Source organism: Cricetulus griseus, chromosome 6 (genome assembly GCF_003668045.3).
Source record: "Cricetulus griseus strain 17A/GY chromosome 6, alternate assembly CriGri-PICRH-1.0, whole genome shotgun sequence".
Taxonomy (NCBI): domain Eukaryota; kingdom Metazoa; phylum Chordata; class Mammalia; order Rodentia; family Cricetidae; genus Cricetulus; species Cricetulus griseus.
Window position 1 is genome coordinate 139,693,836 of NC_048599.1, and position 21,054 is coordinate 139,714,889.

At 50.3% G+C, this 21,054-nt stretch overlaps 1 protein-coding gene across 5 annotated transcripts in view; it reads left to right on the forward strand.

Annotated features, from left to right (window-relative positions):
- The window catches only part of LOC107977033 (collagen alpha-1(V) chain), a 151,239-nt gene that overhangs the window by 118,208 nt on the left and 11,977 nt on the right, over positions 1 to 21,054 (forward strand). For all 5 annotated transcript variants that reach the window (XR_003486716.2, XM_027423035.2, XM_027423036.2 and 2 more), the window contains exons 40-63: positions 549 to 638; positions 730 to 783; positions 1,883 to 1,990; positions 3,671 to 3,778; positions 5,075 to 5,128; positions 5,972 to 6,025; positions 6,110 to 6,217; positions 6,971 to 7,024; positions 7,127 to 7,234; positions 8,533 to 8,586; positions 9,363 to 9,470; positions 9,988 to 10,041; positions 10,266 to 10,319; positions 11,671 to 11,724; positions 12,325 to 12,378; positions 13,127 to 13,234; positions 13,313 to 13,366; positions 13,453 to 13,506; positions 14,446 to 14,553; positions 15,996 to 16,049; positions 16,814 to 16,849; positions 18,216 to 18,269; positions 19,867 to 20,122; positions 20,927 to 21,039. Coding sequence is in view for 4 of the 5 variants with exons in the window: in XM_027423035.2 (XP_027278836.1) it covers positions 549 to 638; positions 730 to 783; positions 1,883 to 1,990; positions 3,671 to 3,778; positions 5,075 to 5,128; positions 5,972 to 6,025; positions 6,110 to 6,217; positions 6,971 to 7,024; positions 7,127 to 7,234; positions 8,533 to 8,586; positions 9,363 to 9,470; positions 9,988 to 10,041; positions 10,266 to 10,319; positions 11,671 to 11,724; positions 12,325 to 12,378; positions 13,127 to 13,234; positions 13,313 to 13,366; positions 13,453 to 13,506; positions 14,446 to 14,553; positions 15,996 to 16,049; positions 16,814 to 16,849; positions 18,216 to 18,269; positions 19,867 to 20,122; positions 20,927 to 21,039 (1,953 nt within the window). In the remaining variant the exon portion in view is untranslated. The remainder of the gene's footprint in view (positions 1 to 548; positions 639 to 729; positions 784 to 1,882; positions 1,991 to 3,670; positions 3,779 to 5,074; positions 5,129 to 5,971; positions 6,026 to 6,109; positions 6,218 to 6,970; positions 7,025 to 7,126; positions 7,235 to 8,532; positions 8,587 to 9,362; positions 9,471 to 9,987; positions 10,042 to 10,265; positions 10,320 to 11,670; positions 11,725 to 12,324; positions 12,379 to 13,126; positions 13,235 to 13,312; positions 13,367 to 13,452; positions 13,507 to 14,445; positions 14,554 to 15,995; positions 16,050 to 16,813; positions 16,850 to 18,215; positions 18,270 to 19,866; positions 20,123 to 20,926; positions 21,040 to 21,054) is intronic.

Here is a 21,054-nt window from a genome sequence, read left to right on the forward strand (position 1 = left end):
AGAAGATATTCTAGCTTTTACACTTTTGGGAAAGGCAAGCCCAATGGTGTCTGTTTTTAGAAATGGGCATTGGACTGCCAGAAAGTTCCTTGAGTGGCATGTTTTTAACTACAAGCCACTTGTGTACCCTTAGCTAGGCACAGTCCCACTGGGGAACCCTTGTGGCCCTGCTGGACTTTGCAGGTCTGGACCTTGAGTAAGCACAGGGAGAGGAAGTCACAGTTGGAGTCACTTCCCCAGATCTACATACAAAGCCAGCCTGGAGAACATAGTACCCAGGTGTGTGTGTATGGCAGGGGTTAAGTTCAAGTCCATGGAGGAGTAGAGGAGACGTGCCAGGTCCTGGATTCCATCCCCAGCCTCCAAATAGAAATGAAACTGGAGAATTTCTTTAAAGCCAAGGGGCTAGAGGAAGCCCAAGTCAACCCACATCCCAGCGGATCTTGACAAATTCCTCACCCTGCTTCTTAGACACGAAGGATGAAGGACGTTGGTGAGAGGTCAACAGCTGGAGCTTCCAGATCCGGTTAACTCTGGCTCTCTTTCAGGGGGACCCAGGCCCTGCAGGCCTCCCTGGAAAGGATGGCCCTCCAGGATTGCGTGGATTCCCTGGGGACCGAGGACTTCCCGGCCCTGTGGTGAGTGTGGGGCTAGGTGGGTATAGTGGTTTGGTGCACAGCCCTGGGGTTTCCCTCCATGCCCTCAACTCATATTCTTACTGCTTTGCAGGGAGCTCTTGGGCTAAAAGGCAGCGAAGGCCCCCCGGGCCCTCCAGGTCCTGCGGTAAGTCAGTCTTCTCTCCCATCCTATCCTTCAGAACTGCTTTTCAGAGCTGGGAGGGCATGCCCTGGTCCCCACCAAGTGTGTCAGGAGGACAGGATGGAGCATAGGGATGGAATCCCTGAGTCAGCGGCTGGGTAGATAGAATCACAGGGGTACCTTGTATGCGGAACAGCTGAGGAGTGGCAGCTTGGAGATCTGAGAGTGACCTGTCTGGGCATGGAGGGAAGGAGGGGACTCATACTTGGTGTGTACCTATCTTGGTTCAGCATGGAGAGTAGGTCCTCTTCTTTTGAACCTCAAGGACATATCCTAGAGCAGGGTGGCCACCGGGACAGGTAGGGAAGGGTTCGATCTTTAGCCTGTAGTCCAGGAGCTATCACATGTTGTTTCATGAACTAGCCAGTCCCCCACCAATCTCAGTACCCTGGCTGTGAGAGGCTTTAGGACCCTGCATTCCCAGGCCCTTAGCTGAGGCTGCTCCTCCCCACATATGGGTAAGGGCTGTCAGCTTTGCTTCCTCTGCAATTCAAGCCAGCCTGATGGCTGAGCTCAGGTAGAAAGTCCAGATGAGTTTGAGAGGGACCTCCCCTAGCTGGATTCTAGACTGGGGAAGTCAGATGGGATGAGAAACTATTCTTCCCTTTAGATAGGGTATTTTGAGGGCTTGCAGACTGTGTTGACCTCTTGATGTGATCTTAAGCTTAGGCTGGATCCCTGTTATAATCAATATCTATCCCCAGATCAACACCTCCTTTTTAAGTCTGTGAACACTTTGTGGGCAGGCAGATCCTGCAGGAATAGGTAGATGCCAGACCTCCGGAAAATATCACCAAAGACAGACACAAAATAACGCTTTTTCTCAGACATGGGGGAGGAGAGGGCCTGTGTAAGATGGAATTATGGAAGGAGAATAGCTAAGAAGAGGCCTAATGACAGCCTCTTATACTTGACCATAGTCCATGCTTGTACAAAGTCATCTCGGGAGCCCCTGAGGGCTCTGAAGTGAGCAGAAGAGTACTGTGACCCATTTGTACGTAAGGATGACTTGCTATACAGCTCAAGAGCCTCTAAAATGAGTCATTTTCTTGCTGTACTTTAGGGTTCTCCAGGAGAGAGAGGACCAGCTGGGGCTGCGGGGCCCATCGGAATTCCAGGGAGACCTGGGCCTCAGGGACCTCCGGGGCCAGCTGGAGAGAAAGGGGTTCCTGTAAGTACTGTTTGAGATTGGGTTCACCTCCCAGATTTGGTCCGTCTCTCCTGCTGTGTTATCTTCATGGACACTCCCCTGAGGTGGAAGGAGGCAAAAGCTATGGAGTCTGATTATCCTACAAGGATAGACCTCTGAGGAGACCCAGCCAGCTCAGCCTGGCCTACACCGAATGCTGATATCATGGTGGTTAGACAGTCACTGTCTCCCAGAATAGCTCCAGCAAGAGGAAAAGATGGAGAGAGGGTCGGGGGGCTCTGCAGACTCCCAAACTGACAGCGAAGGCAGGGAGAGATGCTGCCAAAACCCTGAAGCTGCCAGAGCCCTTTCTAGCTTAGGGAGGACAGGCTGATTTCAAGGTGTGAGGAGTGGGGCATAGGAAGAACAGGATGGGCTAGCCAAGCATCCATGCCACTCTCCTGTTGCACATAAAATTTCTTTATTTGTGTCATTAAAAGACACTCATAGCTGAGGTGAGAAAATGCTTGTTGCTCTCAGATGATGGGATTTTATCAAAACTGAGCATAGCAAGAACCAGTGAGACCACTGGAGAGGGGCAGTTGTGAAAAAATCAAGTTAGAGTTATGAGGGCAGAAAAGATAAGGGCTTGTATGTGCATATGCCTGTGTACATGCTTGAGTATGTGTGCATGCATAGAATGCTGTGTGAATGCTATCCATGTATGTATGTGAGTATGTGTGTCTGCATGCATTTGTGTGTGTGTGTGTGTGTGTGTGTGTGTGTGTGTGTGTGTGCACGCCCACATATCCTATGTGTGACATGCCCATAGACACGTGTCTGTGCTTTTGTGCATGTGTATGCACACATGCCATGTGTCAGTGTGTAAATACATGTTTATATGTGCACAGTCAGGGTGCTCACAAAGAATTGATGGAGTAGCAAAGTTTTGGAAAGCTGCTACTCAGGCTGTCCTGTAGCACAGTGTGGTCCCTGCTCACCAGCTCAGAGGAGCCCAAGCAAGCTCAGGGACTTAACGTTCACAAGCTCTGCTAATAAGCTTCCTGTCACTTTGGCAAATATGTGAGAGAAACCACTTAAATCAAAGGATTGTTTGGGCTCGTGGTTCCAGAGGTTTCAGTTCATGGTTGGCTCCATTGCTATGGCTCTATAGTGAGACAGAACATCATGGTGGAAGGACATGCTGGGTCATAGCTGCTCACCTTATGGCAGCCAGGAAGGAGTTGGGGAGGGGGATGCAAATCTCATTCTCCAGAACAAATGCAGTGACCTACTTTCCCAATTTTAGGTCTAGCCTCCTTGGATTTCCACAGCACTCCCAGATAGACCCAAGCCCCCACCATGGCGTGTCCAAACCACAGCACTAACTGTGCCTTAGTTTCCTCATCTCGAAGGAGTGGCCATCGAAATTGCTCCCTGCTCCACTCTGAACCATTTCAGGCTGGACTCTGTGGGGCTGGATTTCATGAGGTTTTACTCTGTGTGGTATTCTGAGTATGGCTCTGGCGTGCCAGCCATTGAGAGCCCAAACTGGGAGAAACCACCTCCGTGCCCCTTGCTGACATGTTAGGACCACCATGGTCCTAAACACTCCCTCACACCCCGGCTTCCTGCTCCAGGGCCCCTCTCTGGGGTGAGGGGCGGTGGCTTGATGTTTCTAATATGAATCTGCATTGAGTCTGAATTTCCTGTCTTCTCTAGGGCGAGAAAGGTCCACAAGGCCCAGCTGGCCGAGATGGCCTCCAAGGTCCTGTGGGGCTTCCTGGTCCAGCCGGCCCCGTCGGTCCTCCTGGAGAAGATGGAGATAAGGTATGGAGAAGTGTGAGTGTGTGGGTAGGCAGGCAGTGAGTACAAGGGCAGGGTTTAAACAGCATCGGATATGATCTAGAGGGCTCAGCTGGCAGCGCAGTGCAGTGTCCCTTCAGACCTGGTGTGAGGGGATGATTTTGAAGTAGCACACAAATAAATGGCAACAAATAAGACATATGTGGGGAGCCTGGAAAGCGCTTGACTCCTTGGCAGACTTGTCTGAGACGTGTGCAGGTCATAGCCAGAGCTGAAGAAATTGCTCTCTGCTCCCTTCTGAACCTTTCAGACTGGGACTGTGTGGGGCTGGATTTAATGAGGTTTTACTCTGTGTCTATTTTTAAGTGTCTTCCCTTGAATGATCGAAGCTCTGTTTTTATTGCTATTTCTGATGCCATTACCGAGGAGCCTGGATTTTATACTTCATTAAGGAGAGACTGTGTGGCTTAGCTCTTCAGCCCTGTTCTCCATTTGTCATAGCTCTCTGGTGATATTTCTGACTTTGTCACCTCTGCACAGAGGACGTCTTAGTCTTCTGTCTCCATGTGGGAGGCGGTCCAATAGAAACACCAGGATGGTAGACTGCCACATCACCGTGTCTACTAACACCTTTGCAATAACCACAAAGGAAACAGAGTAGTGGAGGAGGTGGTTCATTAGTAAAGTGCTTGCCTTGCAAGCATTAGGATATGAGTTTGACTTCCCAAACACAAGTTTAAAAAAGCCAGGTGTGGCGGTGTGTCTGTACTCTCAGAACCCAGGAGGTGGAGACAGGAAGATACCTGGGGCTCTGTGGCTGGCCAGCCTAGTCAATGGAGGCAAGTTCAAGGCCACTAGAAACCTGCCTCAAAAAGGAACAGATAACAAAATAGGGGACTGAAGAGACAGCTCAGTGATTAAGGCACTGGCTGCTATTGTAGAGGACCAGGGTTCAGTTCCCAGCATCCATATGGCAGCTCACACCTGCCTGTAACTCCAGTACCAAGGTACCCAATACCCACTCTGGCCTCTTCAGAGTGTCTCATGCAGTGCACAGATATACAAGCCATGTGCACACACATGAATGTGTACACACACACACACACACACACACACACACACACACACACACCATCTATATATACACAGACATCAAAATCAGAAAGGAAATCAAATTCACATAAGAAAATGCTTTCTGTTGGCAAATCTTGGTACCATCTGGAGAGCAACTGTTGTCAGTCTCCAAGAACGATTGCCCAAAGGACTAAGAAGGGTACATCCAGCCACCGGACTAACAACGTCCTTCTTATCCATCCCCAGGGAGAGATCGGGGAGCCAGGGCAGAAAGGAAGCAAGGGGGACAAAGGCGAGCAGGTAAGAGTGTAAGTGTGCTGGAGTGGCTGCTGAGAGCAAAATGACCCTCTGTTCACACTCCGTGATTCCAGAGAACTCCTGGGTCACACCAGTTACATTTCTTTCCCAAGAGTATCCAGTGTGCATGTGTGTTCAAGTGTGTGAGAGAATCTCTTGGTGTAAGAACATCTGTCTGCCTGGGGACCCATCAGTGAGGACCACAGAGCTCTGCAGAGGCAAAGCATCCATTTGTCCCTTAGTCTTTCATACATCCAGGGACACGGAGTTGAGGGTGCTACGGCCCTGTCACCCACACCAGCCCCCCCCCAGTGCCATGAGTCCCCTCCAAAGTGGGGACTAGTCTGAGCCTCAGACTGGTGTCAGTGTCATTACTCCTGAGGTGATATCAGAGGCTTCAGTGCAGGCCTCTGGCTCTCTGTTCCTCCTGGCTTTTCTCTCTCTCTCCATTCCTGCACCCACAGTGATAGGCACTTGAGGACAGCATACAAGAAAGGGTCATGGTGGAGTCCTCCCTTTGAGGCCTCTGATCCTTGTTGTCTGAGGGGGTCTCTTCTGTCACAACAGGGTGTATGGTGGTTGCTGAGCGGACACAGAGTAACCTTTCCTGTTTCTGTTACCCATAGTAATGTGATCTTGGTTGAATTGAGAGTCTTACCTACTTCTCAGAGCCTAAAACCTGGCTTGTGCCATGATGTTCATAGTTAGTGTTCCTCTGATGACTGGCCCATTTGACTCTGATAAGTCACATCTTGCACAACCCAGCCACTTCTGGTGACAGAATTTACCTACTCCCAGACTCATCTGCAATGTCAAAATAATTATGTCTCTGTTTGACCCCTACAGGGTCCTCCTGGACCTACGGGTCCTCAAGGCCCCATTGGACAGCCAGGTCCCTCGGTGAGTATCTATGTTGAATGATGTAGCAAGGCCTACCTCTCAAGCCGTTGTCCATCCTCACCCATGCTCACTTCCTTCCTCCAGGGAGCAGATGGTGAGCCAGGTCCTCGTGGACAGCAAGGCCTGTTCGGGCAGAAAGGAGATGAAGGCTCAAGAGGTTTCCCAGGACCACCGGGGCCAGTGGGATTACAGGTAACCATGGAGCTTCCTAGGAGATCCCCCCCCTCAATGTGTCAGTGTCTTGCTGGGCCCATTCTTGCTGTCATTGTAAGCATGAGGAAACTGAGCCTCAGTAGTAGGGATTGGAAGATCTGCCAGTTTTCCAGTACACACATACACTTGGGTGATGCTCATACATAGTCAAAGCTGCTTCTGTGTTTACCATAGAACCCTGGGAAATGGTAACCTGTATTAAAGGGATACAAACCACCTAGAAGTGACAGCCATCTACCCAGTCCACCTCATTCAATGCCCTTACCCACACGATTCAACTGGATGTTAGGGAAGTACCAAGCTCGCTGTGTGCTGTAAAGCATACACCAGCCTTCAGTTTTATGTTATGGGGCATGTTAAATGTCATCAAATATTCTTTGAACACAAGACTTTATTTTGGAAAACACATTTTTTAGTTACTAGGTGGTATTTGGCATATGGAGGGGACTTGATTTATCCGGAAGCGTCCCTGCTGCCGCCTCATTAGGTTTATTGTTTTATGGGAAGCTGCCATAAGCGCTGGTGCTCATAAATCTTGGCATTCTCCTCTGATTATGTCCTCGGCTGTTTGAGCTCTGGAAGCAGGAAACCTCTTTCCGTGGAGGGAGACTCACAGAAACATATTTCAGGGCCTTCGGGAAACATCGTGGGAGAGGCAATCATGGCAGTGACAATCATGAGAGCCATGTGTGTCTCTCACAGAGTAGTATCTCACCAGTTTCCTGTCCACAGGGTTTGCCAGGACCTCCAGGAGAGAAGGGTGAGACAGGAGATGTGGGCCAGATGGTAAGTAGCTGGGCCATTGAGACCCAGTATGGTGCTCCCGGTTTACATTTTGGGGAAGGATGTTTACATCTTATGTTGTTCAATGGCCTCTCTTCTTTCCAGGGACCTCCTGGTCCCCCAGGCCCCCGAGGACCCTCTGGAGCTCCAGGTGCTGATGGGCCACAGGGTCCTCCCGGAGGAATTGGCAACCCTGGTGCAGTGGGAGAAAAGGTAATGTTCATCTACTTATCCCAGTGTCTTATCCCATATGGGATAAGGACTTATCCCATAGCTACATGAGAAGTAGTGTGTTTGTGTGTACATGGAGTCCTGTGTGCCTGTGTGCGTATGCACTCGTGTGCCTGCGAATGTGCACACACAAGCATGTATGCCTATGTGTTTGAGACACTCCCATTATACTCATCATGGAACCTAAAAGTAGATTCATGACCCCAAGTTTGATACTCTGACAGTGTTCATTTGTAACAGCTGTTTGCCAAATCCAAAGCAATAACATGCTCGTTCCGCCAAGCCCCGTTCCCTCTCTCCCCTCTAACTCAGATCTGATGAAAGTCACATCTCTCATTCCACATTGAGCTTGCTGTGAACCCCTCTTCCTAGCTCTGCTTTCTCAAAGCCAGGGCCTCATCATTCCTTCTGGTTGGTGTTAGGGCCTGGCCCTTGAGACTGACTGAGCACAGTGAGCCCAAGTGTATGGGCACGGATATGAGTGGATGTGTGCATGCATGCTTGTGAATACACATGTGTGGGCACCACAATGGTTTCAGCGTGAGACTGAGCTCCACAGGGTGCTGGGAACATGGCCTTAGGAGGCCGTCTTGGGCCCTGGGAGGGCTGGAAGCCTGCGGCCTGCCCTTCCTGGGGCTTGCTTCTGACTCAGGGCATTGCAATCAGGACATTTGCCCTTGTTCTCTCTGACAAGAAAGGGAGAGATAAATGCGTGTGGGTTAGAGGCACCGCTGTCTCCTCCTCACTGCCTCACACCCTCACCACCAAGTCACAGGCCTTCCTGTCTCAGCTCTGCAGGAGAACACACTGGGTCTCTGTGCTTCTACTCTGCTTTGCCCCGTGTTAGTTGCTTTTCCCACTGCTGTGGCAAAATCCCTGAGAAAATCAACTTAAAGGCTGATGGGCTGGGCTGACTCATCACAGTAGGAAAGGCATGGTGGCCGGTATGCAAGGAGGCTGGCTGATCACACCACATGTGTCAGGACGCAGAGCACCTGCTTGGGACAGCCTTGAGTCCCCGTCCCTGGTGATCCTTACAGCACCCCAACACTCCCTCTTCACACATCTCCCTCCTTCCTTCACATTCCTTATTCCTCAGCGGCTTCCTACTGCATTTCTATAAGCTATCTGGAGACAATAACACTGGCCCCACAGAGTCCTGGACACCAGATGCCCGAGGATAGGCAGGCAGAGTGAGGCAGATGGACAGGTGCTGGCAGATGGCCCATCCACTATCACTACCAATGAGGGAACCTTCCAACACTGACTTGTCTCCTCAGGGGGAGCCTGGTGAAGCTGGAGAGCCTGGTCTTCCAGGAGAAGGAGGTCCCCTGGTGAGTATGGCCCTGGAGGAGCAGTGGGATGTACCTAGTGGGATCACTGGCAAGGCACTGGACCAGAAGCTTCATTCTTGCCTCAGTTTCCCCTCCCATGAAATGGGAGCCATGAGCCTACTAGGACGAACGACATAGAACTTGATGGGCAAGTGTGGTATCTTAGGGGGTGGTGAACTTGTGTGCATGCATGTGTACATATGTGGGGGCTGAGCACACACATGTGTGCATATGAAGACCTCAGCAATGCTCTCACAACTCATGGCCACCAGTAACTGCCACCTGTGGTACATAGGCCCTTTCATGGGCTGCTGTGAGTGTGAGCTGTTAACTTGGCTAGCCCGAGAATATCCAGGCCTCTGAAGGTTGAATATGGTCACTGAGAAGACATCCCCAGAGTAGCTTCAGGCCTTAGAAACATCTTGGGGGACTGAAGTGTCTCAGTTTCCTGCTGTTTTCTGTGCCTGAGAACTATGGGGCTCCCTAACTGCCTTTACTTGTCCAGGAGCCGTGCTTACCTAGAGCTGAGCATAGGCCTTCATGGTTTTAGAAGGCCAGGGCTCTTTGCCTGCTTGATGGTACATATGGGGTTGCTGTGGAGAATTGGAAGCAAGAACAGTAGTAACATCCCCATCCTTGGGCCCAAGAGATGCTGGGAAGGGGCTGGCAGTGAGAGGCAGCACTGAATCCATGGAAGGCCTACTGCAGGCCAGCATTCTTCAGGTTCTAGGTGAGCACACAGTGGGCTCTGAGAACTGAACTATCTTCCTCTCCAGGGACCTAAAGGAGAAAGAGGGGAGAAGGGAGAGGCTGGCCCCTCTGGTGCTGCTGGACCCCCCGGACCCAAAGGCCCTCCTGGAGATGATGGACCCAAAGGCAGCCCTGTGAGTAATGCTGTGGGGTCTGGGCAGGGTCCATTCTGAGTCCTTGAGTGCCTGTATCGTGTGCTCCCTGATCTAGGAACAGCTGTGCAGATGCTGTGTGTCTTAAGGGTGATTTTGTCTACTCTAGAGGTTTCCACAGCAGCTATTGACAAAGCTGCAAGGGGAGCGGGAGGCATGGGATGGAAGCAGCAGCCCGTGGGGGGCTCCTGAGAAAAGGTCTTTGGGCCAGGCTACTGCTTTTCCCTGATGGCCCCAATTTTGCATCAGCAGTCGAAGGGGCCAGCAGAGTGGGTGTGTGGGTAGGACACCTGCCCTCAGTGAGTCTCAAACGAGCAGAAGGCTGCTGCCCCATGCCTGCCTCGTGGGCAGGTTTGCTCTTCTGTGGACACTTCAGGATAGGGGCCTCCTGATCAAAAGTGCTGGAGGTGTTGACACTGTCCCTTGTCCTGTGACCTGGCTTTCGGTAGGGCCAGGCAGGGTGTGTCAGGCTGCTGATAGTTTGCTTCTCTCTTCTCAGGGCCCTGTGGGCTTTCCCGGAGACCCTGGTCCCCCTGGAGAGCCAGGCCCCGCAGTAAGTATCCATCCCATTCCTGCTATGTCTTGTCATCCTCAATTTGCTTGCTCTCTGCTTCTACCCCTCTACCGGGTTTTCTAGGGCACAGCACCCCTCCAGGTTGTCCCTGTTCCAATGCCTATCTTTTGGGCACAGTAGATTTGGGAAACGATTTGAGGATACACTAGGGCTGGAGGGTGAACTTGAACTATCCAGTGGAAGCAACTTTCTTGTTCCCACAGGGTCAAGATGGTCCACCTGGAGACAAAGGGGATGATGGTGAACCTGGACAGACGGTGAGTGTGTGGTCTGATGGCTTCCTGGTAGGAGCATCCCTGCATTCTTGGGTCCTTATGAGAAGCCTAAATTTAGGTCCCTCTTGACTGTGGCCAGAGCTTAGGAGCCCCAAGAACCTAATGAAGAATGGGACCCTTCCTCCAAAGGGAAGATGCATATGTGGTTCCACCAGGGGACCTGTACAGAGTTCTAAGGGCTCTGCAAAGGGTCCCAGATCTCACCCTGATTGTCAGCTAAAGCTGCTCAACAGGTGTGCACCTTCTCTCACAGGCCCAACAGCCCTGTGACTGAGGCCACTTGGCCTTGAGCAGCTGTTTTAATGCAAGGTGGTCTCTTTGGGGTGGGACCAGATGACCCCTTCAGGTCCCTGGGCTGGACTGTGCCCTCCTCAGAGGTCTCTCCAGCCCACCCCCAGGGTGGGTCCAGCTCCTAGAAATGACTGTCCAGGTCTTTTGCTGCTGATGTGATAATGTTACAGGCTGGGTGCATTTAAATAAGATACATGTGTTTGGCTCAGGGTGCTAGAGGCAAGGAAGTCAAGATAGAGGGCCCAAGGTGGGGTGTCTTGCTGTGACTTAACAAGGCAAAAACAGATATGGAGGCCCGTGCTTTTGATTCCAGCACTTGGAAAACTGAGGCAGGAGGATTGCTACTAGTTTGAGGCTTTCTGGTCTCCATAATGGGTTCAGTGTCAGCCTTGGTTTTAGAGTAAGGCCCTGTCTCAAATAATAGTAATATAGTGGATGTCATCATAAGGTGATGAGGAAGGAGAGGTGGGCTTAACACCCTTTTATAATTAGCTCATTTCTGTCATGCATAGACAGCGTCATAGTCTATGCATGCTCACATGACCTGGTAACCAGGCCCCTCCTCTCAACACCAGCACAAGGGCAATTTGATATGAGCCTGGGTTTCAGAGGCCATTCAAACTGTATCACTAACCCAAGGGCAAAGACAGGTGTCACTGATCTGAGACAGGCAGCAATGGAGATGAAAGGCTGGGCATACAGGCCGTGAGCCAGATGTGTCCTGTACATGCTCCCGGCTTGGTCCTTCTACAAATGAGATGTAGGTGATGACGACATGGTATAGATCAGACAGCCAGAGTGTTAGGCCAATTGTGACCCAGGGAGATCTCTTTGTTCAAGATGCAGCAACTGCGATGTGAGTTGGATTCTCTGAGTGCCAGCAACAGCGTACAGGACTTGCTGTGCTCGCACCAGAGAGGGGGCTGTGCAGGACTAGCCATAGAAAGGACTGAATCTCCACGTGTTTCCTTTGCTGTGGGAAGCGCAGCCCTGTGCCCTGATGTGACAGATTTCTAATGCTCTGTGTTCTTCCCCCAACCAGGGATCCCCAGGCCCTACTGGTGAACCTGGTCCATCTGGACCTCCAGGAAAGAGGGTAAGTCCTTCTGCCCACCACTCCCCACTTACTGACTGCTTCCTGCACAAAGCCCTCTACCCCTTGTGGACTCCCAGTACATCCTACATGGCCCCGAGGAGGGCGTGTGGATATCTGAAATGTGGGGCACACTCATAAGGTCACAGATCTGTGGGGTAACACAACAGAGAGGAACAACCTCTGAGGAAGCAAAGTCTAGACCAGCATGTTTAGGATGGCCAATGACTGACATGTTTATACTATCACGGGAGAGAAAACTTTCAAAAGCTGGACTCTTCTTGTCCCTAGACGAGCCTATCTAAACAAAGGAGATCCAAGACAAGGAACAGATGTCTGTATTGCAAGCTCCAGTGGATGTTTGGACTGTAGTGCTTGAGCCAAAATGTGTTCAGGCGGGAGAGGACCTTCTATAAACCAGGCATCCAGGGCTTCCTTAGATCCACCAGAAGCTTTGCAGGCTCCTGGAGTCCTAGGACCCCATATGGGGATCTGCATCTTCACTGGAGAGTGGTCCAAGGCGGCCTCACACTCTGAAGCTCTCCCTGGAGTCTGGGCCTAGTCTCCAAACTCACACTCAAGTCTTATTTATTGTTTTTCTAGGGTCCCCCAGGCCCTGCAGGTCCTGAAGGCAGGCAAGGGGAGAAAGGAGCCAAGGTAAGTTACCCTGGTGGTTGTGACCTCTGTGGGCCTGAAGGAGGTTGGGGCAGTGGTAGGGCATAGTCTGAGGACAGGGGAGCCATGGAGGCAGAGGGAGGAGGCAGAAGGAACCAGGGTGAGGTCATACCCAGTCTTTGACCTATAACAGAGGGGAAGACAGTACACACAGGAAGTAGGGACTCAGGAGACTATGATGGCCATTACCTGAGTGGTACATGTGGTGCCCAGCCCTGGAACACCCAGCCACGCTTGTAGTGAGATGACCTGTAGGCCTGGATGGGAGCATTTGCCATCTTTCTCTGAGACTTGGTGAGTTCTGCATCTGGGTGCTGTGTGGCTCAGCTCCTGGTGGGTGACCTGCTGTGGTAATTACCACACTCAACAGGAGTACAACAGATATAGTGAGTAGTTATGTACGATTCCATGGACTTGGCTTTGTGTATTTCATTGTATCCGGACTTTGGAACTACAACAGAGATAGTGGGTAGTTATTTTGGATTCCATGGACCTGGTTTTGTGTATTTCGTTGTATTTGGTCTTTGGAACTACAACAGAGATAGTAGGTAGTTATGAACAATTCCATGAACTGTGTTTGGATGTTAACAACCTGGAGCTCGGGCCAAGTCATTCTCCACAGGAAGGTGGGAGGTGACAGCACCCAGGACACACGGGGGCAACTCTGAAGCACCCCAGGGGTCTTGGACTTGTGCCTTGAGCCTCTGGACATCTCCATCCTCCTCTGCAGGGAGAAGCCGGCTTAGAAGGCCCTCCTGGGAAGACTGGCCCTATCGGCCCCCAAGGGGCCCCTGGGAAGCCTGGCCCCGATGGTCTTCGTGGGATCCCTGGCCCTGTGGTAAGTGGCCCAGCAGGCCCAGGATGAGAGGGAGGTACTGATGGGGGCACATGATCACATCGAGGAACTCTGTTTCAGGGTGAGCAAGGCCTCCCAGGATCCCCAGGCCCTGATGGTCCACCTGGCCCCATGGTGAGTAGCATGAAATGTCTGTGTCTGTATAGGTAGGGCACTGGAAACCCCTAGGACAAGGACACTGACTTTCCCTTCTCCTTCAGGGTCCTCCAGGACTCCCTGGACTCAAAGGAGACTCTGGTCCCAAAGGTGAAAAGGTGAGCTAAGACTTGGGGGACTCCAATATTGCAATAAGAACACCATTAACTCATTCACTGGAGTAATTGACCCATCATCAGTACCTGCTGTGACTGTCATGGGACACGGAGGTAGAATGACAGAGGAGAAATACACCCAAGGCTTTGAGATTCATGTCTGTATCAAGGTGTCCTAGAAGCCCCAGAATTGACAAGAACCTTCTAGAGGCCCTGGCAGCTTCATTAACTGATGACAACTTTTCTCCTCCTCACATTGATTTATTTGTAAATAAACGGGCTGGCAAGACAAACAGCTGTTCACAGAGAAGGAAAGAAGAACCACTCTTTCCCACTTTGATAGCTTTCACCAATATAATGGAAGCTGGAAGTCATTCCAGAACATTCTAGAAACTCACATGAAACCAAAAGATATACATATAAGGCCGATATAGTGGCTTTTTCTCTTGAAAGATGTTTAAATGAATATAATATCCTTAGCACTCAGCAGTTTCCATTCAGTGTCAGCCCTTGTAGGAAAAGGTACATGCTTACCAAAAGTCAGAAAGTTTACTAAGTAAAATGATAGACACAAGCTATCCCTCAGAGGATGGCCTCTGGGTCTGAATACCCCTGTATGCTTATTTTTGGTTGTTATTGGGGTTCAGTGGGGTCCAGAGATGGTGATGGTACTGTGGAACTGAGCCCAGGACCTCACACATGCTAGTCCAATGCCTTACCGCTTACTGCTCAGACATACCCTGGCGCTCCCTGTGTATGTTCCTTACCAGCAAAGACCACCAGACCTGTTTTGTCACCTGGCCTCTGATTTTCAATCATTGATATGTTGACTATGACACATTTCCCTGTGTTATGGCTATGTACCAGGTCACCTGGCTCACTGTGCGGTGGACTCGGGGTACTGGTAGTATGGCTACTTCTCACACCTTCATTTTCTCACAGGGCCATCCAGGCCTGATTGGACTCATTGGACCTCCAGGTGAACAGGGTGAAAAAGGTGACCGAGGACTCCCAGGCCCCCAGGGCTCATCTGGTCCCAAAGGAGAACAGGTACATATAGAAACTAACATCCCCAGAGAAGCTTCCAGTTTCCCTCAGAGCCTGGGAGGATGCCCTCACTGCCATGGAATCCCCAATCTTGCTTTGCAGATGGGGCTTGGAGTTAGCTAGGTCCCCAAGACACAAGTTAGAACATACACAAACCTCAGGTCCTAGGTGGAGGCAGGAGAATGACCCTTGGAATTAGAGGGCCTTAGCAGTCAGACTTTTCCCCTTCTTCACCTCCATGCAAGAGCTGCTGACCCGACTAGCCGGGCAGAAGGCTGGTGCGGGCCATCAGCCATGCTCACTTGTGGAGAGAGGTAGAGCAATGGCCATTAGCATCCCTGCCTTCACCTTGCCACATCTGACCCAGACTTGCCCTGGGATCCACTGTAGTTGGTTAATAGTCTTGCTGAGCCATGGTAGAGGAAACCCTGGTTGCATGTTGTTTTGGCTGTAGCGGGTGAAATGGAGGAGACTCCCAAGCTGAAAGAGGTGTAGTTTGTGTATGGTGCAGGAGAAAATACATACATGTGTTTTATGGAAGTCCCCATTCACTGTAGTGGGAATCCCCACTTTGTACCCCCAATATGACAGTACTTACATCTGGGGATCTTTACTTACCCACACCTAGGTCTATTCCCTAAAGACAACAGGATGTGATGGTGACAGGAGCCTCTGGAGGCTGAGCAAACAGTGGACACCCCTCTTTAGGTCATATTGAAAGTGGATGGTGTCAAAGGATGAGGCTCCCTTGGAACCCTGCCTCAGCCACTGTGGGCAGTCTTCTGACTTCCAGGTGTCGCCAAGCTTCAGTGGCACTCTTAGACTTGTGTAGCTCTGTACATGGAGGTTCACTTCTCCACACAGGTTGTGGTCTTAGGCATGTTGCATGTAGAAGGTGTCTCCAGGATGCAGGCTTGAGAAGCATGGGGCTCACTAGGGACTCAGAGGCCAGACCCTGTGAGTCAATGGTGGAGGGAGACCCTTTGTTCTTTGTGAGGCTAGGCTGTCAACTGTGGCTGGACAGAGTAGACTCTGGGACACTCACTGCTTTCCCTCTGTCCACTGTGGTGAGACCTAACACCATGAGCCGAGATAGGTGACCAAGCTGGGCAGGAGGTTGCAGTAGGCGTTTCTGAGTTCCAGTAGCATATGGGGTAGTGGTATCTTAATTCACAATTTCTTCCAACCTGGGCAGGGAGCTGGGCCTGGGGACTTCAACCTGTTGCTGGTGTTCTGATGAATTAGTTCAGTCCAGTGAGGAGCCATGTTGGCTCTCACCATGAAGTAAGTTCTAGAGTGGTTGACTACAGTTGCCTGCCAGGCTTCAGTGTCCCTGGAAAGGGGACTATGAGGGAGTCTGGAATCGTGGCAGGGACACAGGGGTCACCTTCTTCAATTTCACCCCATCTAAAATCTGGTAACCTGTGTTTTCTGCCCCTTTCCAGGGTATCACTGGTCCTTCTGGCCCACTTGGGCCTCCTGGGCCCCCTGGCTTGCCGGTATGTATCTAGGATGGGTACAGGGGATACAGGACCCAGTTGATACAAGGAGGAAAGCAAGATGGATGAGCCAGAGAACCACAAGGAAGTCAGTAGAGATGATTGAACCAGGGTTGATTTGTATATAATACAACACTGGGGTTCTAAGACATAGGATCAGGAGAAGGGTTGCTGGTTCCCTGGTTGCTTTGCCAAGGGGGAAGGAAGGGGCAAACTTTAATGCCTGAACCCCCTCCCAAAGAATGAAGACCCTTCTGTAAGCATCTGGGGAGAGGGAGGGGAGTGTCTTGGCTCTCCTCTTCCTAATATGCATGGGCCAGGCCAGCCCTGTCCAGGCTTGAGAATGAAGGACCTGTCCTTCGCACCCTGGCCTGGGCCTCCCTTGTGTTTTGAGGGTCCAGCACCCCAATGTCGTTCCCACATCCCTGAGCTCTGCCCACTCGGACCTGTCTGTGTCAGCTGAGCTTTGGGCCCACATGGCCATGGATGTCCAGAAGCTGACTTGTTTGAGGCCCCTCAGGAGCCCAGAACTCCCTTGACTCTTAATGTCCAAATGTCATTCTCAAGCTGAGCATTGTGGGCAGGGTGGCTTCTCATCAGACACCCTTTGCCTCCTGGGGGTTAATGGCAGCTACAACCAGCGCTCCTCCTGCCCACCAACCAAGCAGTTGCAGAGAGGAGTCTGGGGGTCAGGGACAGGCTGAGCAAAACTAGGGCCTGTTGGCTCCTCTGTTTACTGACATTCTGACCTCTGCTCTCTGCAGGGCCCTCCAGGTCCCAAAGGTGCTAAAGGCTCTTCGGTAAGTGATTACCTTGACGGGCCCCGTGATACCTGAGACTACCTTGGAGGTGGGGAAAGAGTACCCTGGGAAGTGGGTTACCCTGGACACTCACCCCAACCCATGGAGGTCCTCTCCACCCCTCCTCTCTTCTTCCTCATTATGTGTGTGCTTATTCCTTGTTTTTTTTTTTTTTGAAAAAAATAACAATTCTATTGCTCTATTGATGGCTGCTTTCAAGTATTATTTTAATTGTAGCTGTTCATGGGGTGCAGTGGGATAAAAGCAAGTTAGACTAGCTAGCTCTGCCAGATCCTGTAACCTCCTCACACTCCGGCTAATGTAACAAACATGTATGTTTATGGGTCTGAGTGTGGCTTTTCACTGTGTGCCTATGACACGTCCTGATCAAAACTGGGGTCATCAGTGTTTCTGTCTTCACTGTTACTCTGTGTTTCGAGCCCTCCAGCCTCTCTAGATATTTGTGAAATCTCACAGATAGTACATGTATCAGTCCCCCACTGTGCTACAGAACAGCACGTTTTATTCCTTCCTTCCTTCTGTGTGGCCATGTTTGGTACCTGTCATCCATCCTCACTCCTTCCAATGACCCAGTCCCCTGCCCCTCCCCCAGCCTCTGGAAATCACTGTTCTATCATCTACTTTCTCCTAACTATTAATGTTCAAATCATTCTACCTCGTATTTCTGGTAATGCTCACTTCAGCGTGCCTCTAGTTGCCACCCCTCCCCCACACCCCCATGTACATGACAAGATGGCCTTCTTAATGACTGAGCAATACTCCTGTGTGCATATGATACATTCCTTATTCACTGGCTAGAGCACCTAGGCTGATCCCACATCCTAGCAGTAACCACATGGGTGTGGGAGTGTCACACAGACACAGTGGCTTTGTGTCCTTGGATGCACACTTAGAGGTAGACTGTGTATGTAGATTGTCCATCTTTGTTGAGGTTCCATCCTGACAGAGTTATTCTGCATTCCCACCAGCACTGGGAATGTCCCATCCTCTCTGGCACCTCTTTTTGTCCTCTGATAATGGCCCTGCAGGCTGAGGTGGATGGAGTCGTGCTGAAGGTTGGGTTTACATTTCCCACTGTGGCCCATGCAGCTGGCATGCTTCCATAAACCTGTTTGTTGGCATTTTCATTCCTTTGTGACACCTGTCTCCTGTCTTTCCGAATGAGACCAGCCCATCTCAGGCCAACACATCTGGGCTGTTTGCTCCCTTCTGAGGAGAGTACCAGCCTCAGGAGCAGAAAGTCCTGCCTGCCTTGTCCCTTTGTCCTGACATTTCCAGAGCTAGTAGGTCTATCAGATCACAGAAGGCCCCATGACCAAGTACTGGTTTGTTGCTTTCTCCCCAGGGTCCCACTGGCCCGAAGGGCGAGGCAGGCCACCCAGGACTCCCTGGCCCACCTGTGAGTAGTCTGTGAAGTGTGGAGGGTGACTGAGGGAGCGTCTGTTTGTGGGACTTGCTAACTGAGATGCAGTGAAACGCAGATGGCATACCCAGAGGCTGGTCCCTGGGAGTGTAGAGGGCCTGTGAGTGTCACAGGCCTGTCTAAGGAGCTCATGGGCTGATTTACCCTGGGTAGGATTATTGGCCAGAGACTGGGGGAATGTGCATGTATGTATGTGGCTATATGTAACTATATAAGTGTGTCATATGACTGTACATGCATATGCATGCTTAGTTACGTGTGTATATATTTATATGTGTAAGTAATAATTTGTGCCTGCTTACATGTTTGTAAGTATGGACTTGTGCATTTGTGTGTACCCTATACATGTGTAGAAATATGCATGTAAGTATGAGTGGGCAGACATGTATGAACTTGCACATATACATGTGTAAGTTTCTCTGTGCTATGTGCATGAACGTGTATACATATGTGTATTTAGCTGTGTAAATGTGCATAGATGCATATATGAACATGAATATGTAGGTATGTTACAGATGCTTCTCTATGTATATGTATATCTATTATGAATATTTATATGTGTGTACATGCATGAACATGCAATGCATGCAGGTATTTGTATTTCTGTCTGTGCATTGTGCATGTGCATATATGTGTGTGAATATGCATTTATAAATATAAAAGTGTTATTCTCTATGTGTGTGCATGTGTGAACATGCATTTGTATATACATAGGTGTGCATATATGTACATGTGTGAACATGCATTTGTATATACATAGGTGTGCATATATGTACATGTGTGTGAACATGCATTTGTATATACATAGGTGTGCATATATGTACATGTGTGTGAACATGCATATGTGTACATATACAGGAGCATTTTGTGAATGTGATATTATATGCAGCCATGCACATGTATTTTTGCACGTGTGTGTATGAACATGAAATACATAGTGTGTATTGCTATATGTATATTACATATGTGCATATACATATTGTGAACATGCATATGTGTGTGAGCATATGTATTTATGTATATTGTGCGTGTGTGTGTTTGTCAATATACCTAAGTAAATGTACAGGCATGTTTTATATGTATATGTGTGTGAGTATGCATGCGTGTTTCTGTGTGTATTATGCATGTATGTGTATATACATGAATATGCATGTACAAATGTATAGGTGTTTCTAGATATGTATATGTGTGAACATGAATGTATGTGTTTCTGTATGTGTGTTATGCAGATGTATATGTGTGATCCATAATGTAAAAACATTCAGACAAGTTTCTATGAGTATTATGTTTGTGTGAGAACAACAGACAAAGCTGAGGCCTTGAGCCACTGCATTCTGGAGAAGAGGCAGGGCCTTAAGCTCAGGGAAGAAATGCACTTAGGTTGGGGGATGGGCATGGGATATTCAGGATATAGGAAGAAGGTGAGAAAACAGTGTGAGCTGGCAGCTGTCCTTCCAACACAGGACATAGAGCCTGAGAGGCCGAGGCTTCTAGTTCAGGGTCATCTTAACTCTGCCCTTGGAGCAGGGCCATCCTTGTCTTCTACCCATGACTGCTCTCTTCTGCACCCCAGGGCCCTCCAGGTGAGGTCATCCAGCCCCTGCCAATCCAGGCATCCAGGACTCGGCGGAACATCGATGCCAGCCAGCTCCTAGACGATGGGGCTGGGGAGAGTTACTTGGACTATGCAGATGGGATGGAGGAGATCTTTGGCTCCCTCAACTCCCTGAAGCTGGAGATTGAGCAGATGAAACGGCCACTGGGCACACAGCAGAACCCCGCCCGTACCTGCAAGGACCTACAGCTCTGCCATCCTGATTTCCCAGACGGTGAGCCATGGAATGGGTGACTGGGCCAGTCAGAGCCACCTCCTCACTCACCGTCTATGGGAGGAAGAGTAGGCTGGACCCCTTATTAATCTGCAGAAACATCAGAAAGGGAGGTGACACAGGCAGAGGAGGCCAGATAGGAGCTGAGCACCAGGGCTTCAAGGCTGATCAGGCATTTTCCTGCTTTACTCTGAGCCTCATTGGTCCTGATCTGTAAAATGGGGGCAGAAACATGCCCCGTGAGTGGTAAATGGACAGTGTGTAAGATGCCTTTGGCCTGGCACTTAGCTGGCCCTCGAGGCAGCTTGATGTCAAGATGTGCAATGCTTGGGAAGGTGGGTTTTAAACCCTGGCAGAACCATGGAGCCCCACTCTCACCCTCATCAAACCAAGAGCCAATTGAGCAGTAAACCAAAGCCAGCATGCCTTCCCCCAGGAAGTAGGGACGTTCCTCCTTCGGGATTTGAAGGGTGTCTGATTCCAGTAAATTCTGACTCCACACTTGCGAATTTCCAGGTTCGTTCAGGACATTCTTTGTCTTTCTGCCGTCCATCCATCAAGGTCGGCAGACACTTACACAGTGTCCTGCACGCCCCAGCTGTGTTGGTGTGAACAGGGCTGTCCGCTAGTCTTTATGCTTCCCGCAGGAAAAAGAAAGTGCTGTGAGATGAGGAAGGAAGGCTGTGTTGGTGGCTTTATGGCCCTGGCCGTGCATTTAACAGCTAGACTGAGATGTTGCGGTGGCTTCTGCTACTGTCTCGGGAGCCATTCTCATGAATCTGCCTCCCTGCCTCTGAAATCCAGGTGAATACTGGGTCGATCCCAACCAAGGATGCTCCAGGGACTCCTTCAAAGTCTACTGCAATTTCACAGCCGGAGGGTCCACATGTGTCTTCCCTGACAAGAAGTCTGAGGGGGTGAGTACCCATGTC